This window comes from Rhea americana, unplaced genomic scaffold (assembly GCF_003343005.1).
Source record: "Rhea americana isolate MKP2758 unplaced genomic scaffold, rheAme1 scaffold_10, whole genome shotgun sequence".
In the NCBI taxonomy this organism is placed as follows: Eukaryota; Metazoa; Chordata; class Aves; order Rheiformes; family Rheidae; genus Rhea; species Rhea americana.
In genome coordinates, this window is record NW_028185039.1 from 7347982 (window position 1) to 7358983 (window position 11002).

Here is an 11002-nt window from a genome sequence, read left to right on the forward strand (position 1 = left end):
TTAAAAAAAAAAAAGTCATCTTTGGAGTAAACTGTCTTCAGATTGGTCCTTATTCTACAGTAAGTTAATTGACTAGCACACTGGACATGTATATACGGTTTATGCACAGAGCTCAATATCGTTTTTATAACTAAAGTGAAACAAAAAGGTAGCTAGCAGCTCCAGTTGATTAATTTATATAAACTGATCCCACCATCCGCTCTTAAAGGATACCATTACAACAGTAAAAGCTATGAAGTATAAATTTATACATTAAACTGAAGAGAAAATATTAACATAGCATTCTTCATATATTTTCTTCTCTGTCTTCTTATACTGAAAATTTTTAGTGCTACTATTTTATGTTAAAAATATTTTTGCAAAAAAAAAGGCTGTTGTGAAAATTGTGATAGATACTAGATTCTACTTGACCTGAAACTTCCACTTGAATGAAAACATAATATATTTAGCACTGTTATCTTTTTTTTTTTAATCACTCAAAGGCCACTGAATGACAAACAGAATAACAATGGGAATACGCCACTGAATACTTTGAACAACAGTACACCAACATCAGTTGCCAGCTCACCAAGACAGAACAGTAATACTCCTAGCAGGAAACCAGGACCACTACCTTCCAGCTTAGATGACTTGAAGGTAAAAATCCATTCCTAAACATCAGTCAAGGTCTTAACTTCCCAACAGTTACAGTCAAGAATAAGCCTGGATGTTACTTTTCAATGAAAACTGTACTGTTTCTCTTAGTTGGCTAGAATAAGGTTAAGTTTTCATACGCAACTCTTCTGGACTTACGTTTTTTTTTAATTTAGCCTCCTCACATACACATATTCTAACAACCACTTTTTTCTTTCCCAGAGAATTAAAAGAGGAAGAATAATACTGAGTAGATTGTATACGTAAACAGTTTCACACCTGTTAGCTGAAATACTTGTATGTTGATTTTATCAATTACTTACGATCCATTTATGGTATCTGTTAGTGGTGGGGCTGTTTTGTTGGTTTGTTTTTGTTACTGTTTTTAAGAGGTATAACCAATAAATAAGTTGCATGGTATTATTTTATTTAAAAATGACAGAATTAAGCAAGTGAATAGAAAATAGAAATCAAATAGAGATCTTCATATTTATCAGTTTGACACGTTATTTGAAAATCAACATTGAATTTTATAAAATTTTCTTAAAGTATAACTGTAAACTTGATTTAAGCTTTAGTAAGAAAGTATTACATATGATCCTTTCTTCCTTCAGAAAGACATTATCAGGAATTAATACTCTCAGAGGCCTACTGAAAATGAACCTGAAGCAACTAAAGGGGTTCAGATTCAGATATTTTCTACAGCAAACTACAAACATGTCTTAAACTTGAATGGAGGAGCAGAGACATCTAGTGGATAGTTTATTCATTTCTCCCTTTTTTTTTATCCTGGTTTTTTTTATCATGAGTTTTCTCAAGATCATATTCTCAAGACAGTAATATACTGTAGTCAGTTAAAGATGATCACTGAATTTTTCATATGGAACAAGTATGTAAGATGCAATATAAACTTCAGTGTTTGAAAAACTTAAATATCTGTATTTGTGATTTACAGCGATGAAAGAGGTTTGCCTATCCATTTCTGCATAATGTACAAGTATTCTTTCTAGTAGGCTAACAATAACCTAGGCAATACTTGGAGATGGGTTGGTTGCGTTTTTAACATCAACTCATCTAAATCAGTCTGATAAGAATTCAGAAACGGATTGTTGAAAAATGGAAAAGCTGAGAATTGCACACTCATGCAATTCTTTGGAGTACCCCAAGCTTGGAGAGAGCAGTCAATATGCTAGATAGCAGCATTGCTAATCAGAGGGACCTCAGCAGAATGAGAAAAWTAGACTATCAGAAACCTAAAGAGGAATAAGGGAATTTGTTCCAAATTAGATGCTTATTCTGGTTAATCTACAGGACTCAAATTACCAGCATCTCCAGCTAATTGCTTGCAAGTCACTGTTGGTAGAATCTAAATAATCTATAGATAATCACTCTAAAGTGGGTAACTATTTAACATGAAATTGCTATGGATTTTAGAGATGTTACCCACATGGATTTCTATCACTTTTCATCATTTCCTAATCAGGAAGGTCTACACTTTTAAGATTTTAGATTCACAAAGGTATTGAGGTCACTCTACCTTTTTTTCTCTTAGACAAAGAGGTGGTTCTACCATAAATGTGATCTTAACACCCTATAACTAGAGAGGGTATATGGATGCCATAGATGGAAGCTGTTCATTGCGACTGTTTTTTTTTTTGGTATTTTGAAGCACAGAATTAATATACACTCAACACATTTTCACTTTGTCTGTAGGATCTGTAAAAAAAAAAAAACATTTTTTCCAGAAATAAGATGAATTTCGACTACTTATGCTTTTGATGTTTGTAAAGTAACACAGATGACATGTAGCTTTCACTGTTCAATCCCTAATTAGAGAGATGGCATTTTGTATGTGACAGGTCTATAGAATCATTCAAGTGACCCAACAAATTTCTGGTAAAACAGATCTATGCATCTTGGTAGCATAACAAAATTGTTCAGCATGCTAAATTGTATGTGTTCAGTGCTTTTTTTTTTTTCTCACTGCTGCCATTTTCTACAGGGTTGTTTCAGAAGTTTTCAGTCCAGAATTGGAGATACTTTCATTTTGCCTTTCTGAATAGTTACGAATATTCAGCATAAAACCACTACTGTTACTGTGCAACCACTGAACACTACTATACAGTTTTTGGCTGTTTACTCAGTGAAAGTAAGCAGCAGGTCATGGAAATGTGATTTAAGATCTTGTTTGTACTCAGAACACATAGGTGTAATATTTGTGAATATGATGAAAAATAATTTTTCTTATTAAAATGTCATAAACTAGTATATGTTAAAATAAGTTTTCATTTTTTGTGTTTACTGTCATGCTTTATTTTATCTCAGGTAGCAGAGCTTAAAATGGAGTTGAAATTAAGAGGATTACCGGTGTCCGGAACAAAAACTGATCTTATTGAGCGTCTGAAACCTTATCAAGACGTTAATAACAATGGGGTCACTACTAGTAGCTCTGTTGCAGTAACCACTTCTACTGGAGCTGCATGTAACACTGCAGAGGTGACTGTGGCATTTCCTGCTACAACACTAAACAAAACAGTGGTTAATACTATGTCCAGCTTTCCTCCAGAAAAGACATCTACTGGACCTGGCAGCAAAGCAGTAAATACTGAAAACACTAACTCTCCGTTGCCTATATCACCCGCTCCTTCAGAACAATCTAGTCTAAGCACAGATGACACTAGTATGGCAGATACTTTCACAGAAATGATGACCATGATGTCACCATCCCAGTTCTTAAGTACTTCACCACTAAGAGTGAATGTTAGTGATGATAATCAGAATCGTAGCAGTGGAAGCATCTCAAGCATGGAGTTTGATGTAGCAGAAAAAGACCGCAAGCTTCAAGAAAAAGAAAAGCAGATTGAAGAGCTCAAAAGAAAACTGGAACAAGAGCAAAAACTCGTGGAAGTACTGAAAATGCAACTTGAGGTTGAAAAACGGGGACAACAGCAACTGTCTCAGACTTCTAGTAACTCAGCTGTTTTGGATCAGAAGCAATTCAGTGCTGCTATCAAAGATGAAAAAGCTCTTATTGACTGCTCCAGTACAAGTCAACCTGTATCCGTGSCTAGTCATTCTTCGGGACAATCAATATACACTAGTGGCCAGAATCCAGTTGCCAAAAAGGCAGTTATTATCAAGCAGGAGATACCTGTGGCCAAAGCTGAAACTCAGAATGCCATTTCTCAATTTTATGTTAATCCGCAGAGGCAGCCACAAACTGCAGTTGTTGCACAGCCTCAAGCTTTACTAACAACTCAGGGAGCAGCACAGCTGCTCCTTCCACTATCTATCCAGGGACCGAATTCTACCACTTCAGTGCAGCTACCAGTTGGAAATATAAAGTTACAGGTATGGGCTTTTTTATTGTTCATCATGGAGATATGGCAACAATATGGCAAATTTGTTTAATTAAATATAGAGAGATAAACGTGCTGCTTAAAAGTTAACTGTTAAAAATTATGCTTGTTTCTGCTTTGGGCAAAAGAATAGAAATACTTAAAAGTCAGCTGTTTTTTTTATCTCTTTTAGTATTTGATTTCTTTGCAGTCCTGCAAAGACTTATGACTTCACAAGTACTCTTTGCTGAAAAGCAGTCATCTTACCATGTACTGTGTCCATATACAATTGTTTTTGATTCATTCCACCATTCTGTTAGCTCCAAATGCAGCTACACTGTATTTTATTTTGAAGTACATGTTTTCAGAGTGTGTGTTGGAACTTTCTTGTGCGGTGATGGCTCATTGCATTCAAAAATGAAATTCTAGGTTGTAAAACTCCAGTGGAGTTACAAAAAGAAACTGTAGTTCAATAAATATTATTTCTAGGCTGATAATAAGATCAGCCTATCASTGTGAATAAATATAGCATAACTCAGGACAGAATAAAAATGTAAAGTTGTAAAAGAAATTCTTGCAGAGCTGAAGCAGTCTAACCTCTTGATCTATGACAGGATTTATACTACCCAGTGGCAGTGCTGTTGCCTAGTTGTTTGAAATCCCCTTGCCACCCTCAGGGCTTCTGTGCTGGCAAAGCATACTTTCAGCTTTAATGGGTACTTGCTGTTGTGCCCTGATAACCACCCATCCAGGCAGGTGGTTGTCTAACTTGTTCTAAATCCTACTAGAATTCCGTAACAACCAGAAATATCTTACTCTGATATTTCACTTTGCTGATAATGCAGAAAGTTTTTCTAACTTCCAACCCAAACCATCTTTCCTGAGGTTAGACATACTTCTTTCCTTTCAGCAGCCATTAAAAACTATGGACTCTTTATTTTCTTAAAACAAAATTTTTTACACACCAGAAAGCGTATCGTATTGCATCATCAGTTTTCTCTTTCAGATTAATCAAACCAAATTCTTGCAGTCCTTTCTTACTGGTTATGTTCTCTCTGTCTCCTTTCACTGTTCTCAACTGGACTCTCTCCAGCTTGTCTTCATCTTTCTTAAGCTCTGCTGCCAGTATAAGCACTGCCTTTCAGCTGGGAATTTTCCAGGACCAAATGGAATTAAAWTACTCTCCTGTACACAGTTCATCTGAATACCTCCCAGAATACATGCTATTGCTATTCTGCATAATCTGTACAATAGATTTTTATACTATTTCATTTACTGTAAGATACAAATAATGCAAGTGTTTTATCTTCATCCTTTAGGCTCAATCACAAGCTGGAATACAGACCCCACCACAAACACCTGCTCCTCTTGCCACCTCTGGCCTGGTCCAGACAGCACCTCAGATGCATACTCCACAATCAAAACAAAATGCCATCATGCAGCATGCACTTGGTCAGGCTCAACAAATCAGAAAGGTTTGTGAATAGCAGTAAGATCAATGCTGTTTTATAGTCTTAATTCTAGATAGTGCTTTTAGAATCTTTTCTGTGTTGTGTCATATACAAATGATTAAGTCCCTTAGCCTCTTTGAACCACGTTTTTCTGTGTGATAAGATGGACTGGTAACACCTTCTCTTTTCAGAACTGTAGTCCATCCAGGCACTTACCTTTTCATCTACAAGTACACAGGCTAAAGGCATTTTTTTTAAATCTTAGTGTTTATCTTATAGCATACACTCACTGCATTCTTCATCGTGCTTGGCACAAGTGGTACTCCAGACAGTCCAGTCAATTTCTAGTATCTGCTGCCAGTTCAAAATGGAAGATCTTTGTAAGCAGTTCTTCACAGAAGGCGCTTACCTTTTCTTTTGTAAGTTTCTTTTAGTTTTCTTTCCTTTTTGATCTGATCCTGGCTTATGAAGTAAGCTATGCATTCAATCTTGGACTCAGATACTGAGGACAGCAGTTTCAGTGAGTCAAAATTCTACCATACCTAGGATGCCTCTCTTTCTGAGCAGTGCAGGGAGTGATTCAGAGATAAATCTTCCTCTTCCTTTCTACCTTAAATGATCAGCTCTGAAATTTCCTAGCCCAAACCAGATAGTCATCAGTACTGGATGTGCAGCTGGGAGTGTTCATATGTTGACTGGTATCAACACCACTCCTCACAGAGGAACTTCTTTCTCCTTCTTAGAGCCTCATCTAGGCTGACCACTATTATTAGGAACTTGGAGATCGTCTTAGGACCTTTATTACTTCTTTATCAGTGCTAATGGGCTCTGTCACTTAGGAGAATAAGATTTTTCAGCCTCAGGGAAGGGATAATTCAAGAACAACAGAACTCTCAAGATGAAGAGGGTAATTTTGACAACACGTTATTTTGCTGCTACAAAATATCTCAATCTTCAAAATTTCAATTTCATTTTACAAAATTGTACCAGAAAGCCCATGTCTTGGTATGAATTGGGGCTCCCACCCGACACCACGTCTTCTATTCTGCTTATGCCAGGACACTCTTTTCAGGTAATCATATTTCTTCTACGATAAATCTCTAGATAGTTGCTAATAAAAGGGAACAGAACTACGTAAGTGGCCTCATTCTGCTTAATTTCTTGGGCATTTAGGTCATCCTACAGAAGTCTAACGGGCATATATCCAAAAGCAGAGTTCACCCAGGCTGTCTTGGACTTGATGAGGGGCTAATCTTACCTTGTTAACTTGACGTGTCCCATTTAGAAATTTTCCAGTCATCCTGAGTATGTATTCCTAACAGAGACTTGCAGTTTGCTTCCTTTGCTGTCAAGAACTTATTTGAAATGATTGCCACAGTTAACCAAGGATTGTAATCTCTAGTCTTCCCCTTTATTCATATCAGTTGTCATGGAGACTAGGCTGTGTAGTTCCCTGCAGACTTCAATATGCGTCTTGCTCTCCTGGAACTTGGAGCTGAGTAGCCTGGCTGTTCTTCTCACACATCTAGTGCCATCTTCTACATATAAAACCAGACAGTGTGACTGCACAATTTTTACATTAGAATGTAAAATACTGATACAATAAAATAGATCAGTACAGTCATAATGCATTCAGCATTAGATCTATATGTCTACTGTTTGTTTTCATGAGCCTTGGATAATTCAGGAGGTAGGATGAGCTAATGGACTGTGACTGAATGAGTCTTGCCCTTTCTCGCTCCTAACATATTCCTAACCCTTGTCAGGAAAAATGCTGTTGTCTTCCTTGATTCCACTCCATTCAACAAAACTAGAAGATACAGTTTTATCTGTTGGACTTGCCAGGCCAAGGCAGTTCTAGTACTGGGACTTCCTCCTTTGTCACTGAGGAGGCCAAACATTGTCCCACATGAAAGCCTAGCTACTTAAACAAATATGTTCAATGGCAGTGAGAAACATCCTCATTAATAGCAATGTTTCTTTAGTGGATCTTTTTTGTCTGGTCTTGTCTCAGGCTTATTGTTTCCATCGTAGCCCTTAATCCTAGAGAACCTGTTACTTCTTCTTTGCGCAGAAGTAATAGGTTCATACTTGTCCTGTTGCGGTCACTAGTTTGTATCAGGCCAGAAATCAGTCCATTTAATTCATGGTCCACTAGGTGGGGAAATTATGCATATTGTATTAGAGTTACATACTCTTCTGAATGTATTCTAGAAAAATTCTATTACATTGTCTTATGATTCCTGAAAAATWGCAGGAAAATATTTTAATTTATCACTGATGAGTGAAAGCATGTCACAGCACAGAGTTTCTTTCAAAGAGTGATAGTTCTACAATTCAAATTAATCCACTAGTGGGGAAAAAACAGGATGTAACATATTGTCTGGATAAAAATATTAAGACTAATATTAGTATTAATCTTTTACAGGTTTTTCCACCTACGACATCAAATACAGTATTTCCCTATCAGACTCCACCAGTTACAACACCTTCACAATCTTTTATTAATAAAACATCAAACTCTAACATTCACACTGGTAGTAACCAGGCTCCACCTGTGCAGAATGGACCTGCTACTCCTAGTAAGGTAGGATTAGCCCAACAGTGTTCCATAAAGTTCAGTTTTGTATTATTTTTCTTAAATAGCGTTGCTACATACATACATACTGCAGTTCACTCAAGGGGGAAGAATGTTTTATAGATTTTTTAATCATGAATGTATACGTGTGTGAGAAAGAGAGGAAACTATTACTTTATCCCTTTGATTRTTGTTTGACTGTTGTTATTTGTAAATAGGTAGATTGTTATGATGAAGCAGGATAACCTGTAGAACTGAATAGATCTGAGTTTTACTACTTGTTTCATTATTATTTTGTTATTTCACCAGCCTGGCTCTCCATCTCAGGCCCAGCCTTATATTGTTCAACAGTCTCTCTTCAACAACGCAGTTTCCAAGACAAAAGATCCCCCCTGTTATGAAGAGGCCATAAAACAGACCCACAGTGTTCAAACAGCTCCCCGTGAGGTAGTTACTTTCTCTTCTTTAGCCTACTAAGAACAATTCTGTTTTTTTCTTTAGAATTACCAAAGTTATTGTCTAATGTAGCTTCTTGTTTGGTCTCCAGGTTTTCTAACTTGTAGTTAAAAACAGTTATGAAAATATTAACAAGACTCCTATTTCATGATTCTGTTGATTTAAAATATACTGAAATACATGGAAATATATCTTACATTATCCACTTAGTGGTATATAATATTGGGATAACCATGATATTGCTGCTTAACAATAACTGTCCTTCAACTGACTTATCTTTAAGGCTGTATGATACTTAAATTTCAGAGTTGCAGAGAGAAATAGATTGAAGTGCAGATCTTACTTATTTTTGCACAAGGCTACATACTGAAATTTGAGGAAAAAATTTGTGTGTGTGTTTATACACATTTCTATAAATGTATATATATGTGCACACACTCTCTTCAAAAAAGTCTGTATTTATTGACTTTGATAAATAATAGTAGGGACTGCTTTGTCAGTTCACCATGGCATCATTCATGTTGGAAGAGAGTTGCAAACAAAGCTAATGAGTATTCCTCAACATCATGCATTTCAGAACTACATTAAAAAAAAAAAGAAAGAAAGAAGAAGAAAGAAAAGGAAAGGCAAATAAGGCCTTTTATTGATTTAGTACTGGGTGCTCTGTTTATGGTGGCAGACACTTGGGCAGAGTCATTGATATCTAATGCCGTTTCAGATAGCTTGGTATGTGAAACATCCTCACAGTGGAAGCACAAGACAGACAGAAAACCTACGCCTTTTGGAGTACCAGAGGTGGTAATCTTAAGCAGCACTTGATGCTTGTGTTCAGGCAGCTGAGTCCCAGCCTCACCCTTTTAAAAATCTTCTAAGTATAGATAGTATAAATATAGAAATGCATAATTCTAAAATAATTCTCCCTTGTCTTCCACTGTCTTCTTGGCATTCTAAAAGAATAACTAGCTCTTCCCTACTTTTCTTATATGCTACAGATTTCCAGTGCACACAGTCAGCAAATGGACGATCTTTTTGATATTCTCATCAAGAGTGGAGGTAAGCCAGCTGAAGTCTATGTGATGTAGAGATCTAAAAACCTGGTAATAAAAGCTTCATACAGTAATTAAAAGAATGAAGAAAAAGAATTCTTTGAGGGAGAGGATGTAGAAGCTATCCAGTTTGGATGACAGTAGTATTTCTGAAAGTTTGTTAATTACCTACTGAAAAAAATACATGCCAACACACATAAAAAGAAACAAAATCACCCTACTTTGGAACTCCTCTGCTTATAAACTAGCCCGAGGAGATTTTTGCAGTAATTTACACAGCAGATAATTAAAATAGCACTTTAGTTTAGCACAGGTGTATTTGTTCAACATACAAATATAACAATGTAGTATTAGCTGTAAATATAAATTAATGGAAACGTTTGTATGAACTAACGAGTTACAAATTTCTTTATCAGTTAAAATAAGGGAGCTATCAGAACAGAACCTAACTAGCAACTGAAAAAGTGCCTTTGCAATAAAATTAGAAGGCATTCAGGCATAATTAAAGGCTTTGTCGAAGCCATTACAATACTGGGAAAAGTTCTAATGCCATATGAAGACCTTGACAGCAAAGAATGCCAAGTCATAAGCAATGGTTGTAGGCTATTAGAAGATTTCAACCATATCCTAAGTATCAGAGTATCTTCTCCKTTTTAAAGCAAATTGCCAGGTTAACTGAAGGAAATGCTTACAGACTGACCAAGACAAGCAACAGGTACGAGAGCAACTCATATTAAATTCACAAATGTTTTTAGTGCTCCAACTAAAACAGTGCATAGGTAGGTTGAAGTACCACCTGTGAAACAGAAGATGTACAAAACATTAGTGTGCTTATTTAAAAAATGCGCTTCAAATGTTACATTATTACACCTATTTGATCTTAAGGGTAACAGCCACTCTACATTTGCCAAGTTACTACAAAATACAAAATTTTTTTAATATCATCTTTATTAAAAAGGAAATGAAATATTCAGAGCTCTTGCACTTACCTAAGCAAGTTCTACACTAAAAAAAATTAGGCTATTAACATACACTTCGAAAGTGAGTCATTTYTTGTTTTAATGCTTTGGTTTTATTAGGCAACAAGTTTAATAGATGTTCTTACAGAGATTTTTAAAATGTATTATTTTGTTTGGAAAACTGCTGCAGAAGTGTATTTTTGCCAGCAGAAACTTCATCTGTGCTGGAGGATTTGCTCGCCATTTTCTTGTCTTTCAGAACATTCTAGACCTAATCTAACTTTTGGATTTATTAACGAGATCTTACCTTGCTTTATTTTCTTTTATTGTTACTACCACTGGCTTAAATTGAACTTCTTGACTAAAAAGTAGTTTTAGACTCTGCAGTCAGTAATAAAAGCATACTAGTTACATTAAGGTCTAAGTTCTTAGACCTTAATTTGTGAAGTTGGACACAGTAGTAAACAGGGAGTAGAACTGAAAATTAGTTTAGGTACTCTTTCYTCAAATGAGGATGTGTGTTGGTTCTGTAGTAAATCAG

At 35.9% G+C, this 11002-nt stretch overlaps 1 protein-coding gene and 1 long non-coding RNA gene across 8 annotated transcripts in view; one reads left to right on the forward strand and one right to left on the reverse strand.

The window, feature by feature from the left end:
• The window catches only part of MRTFB (myocardin related transcription factor B), a 93304-nt gene that overhangs the window by 76546 nt on the left and 5756 nt on the right, over positions 1-11002 (forward strand). For 5 of the 6 annotated variants that reach the window (XM_085302906.1, XM_085302914.1, XM_085302948.1 and 2 more), the window contains 6 exons: positions 483-636; positions 2959-3984; positions 5291-5446; positions 7851-8009; positions 8310-8447; positions 9449-9509. In XM_085302906.1, the coding sequence (XP_085159032.1) occupies positions 483-636; positions 2959-3984; positions 5291-5446; positions 7851-8009; positions 8310-8447; positions 9449-9509 (1694 nt within the window). The remainder of the gene's footprint in view (positions 1-482; positions 637-2958; positions 3985-5290; positions 5447-7850; positions 8010-8309; positions 8448-9448; positions 9510-11002) is intronic. The other variant, XM_085302932.1, reaches the window with a different exon arrangement.
• The window catches only part of LOC146601704 (uncharacterized), a 43722-nt gene that overhangs the window by 14794 nt on the left and 17926 nt on the right, over positions 1-11002 (reverse strand). The window lies entirely within an intron of this gene.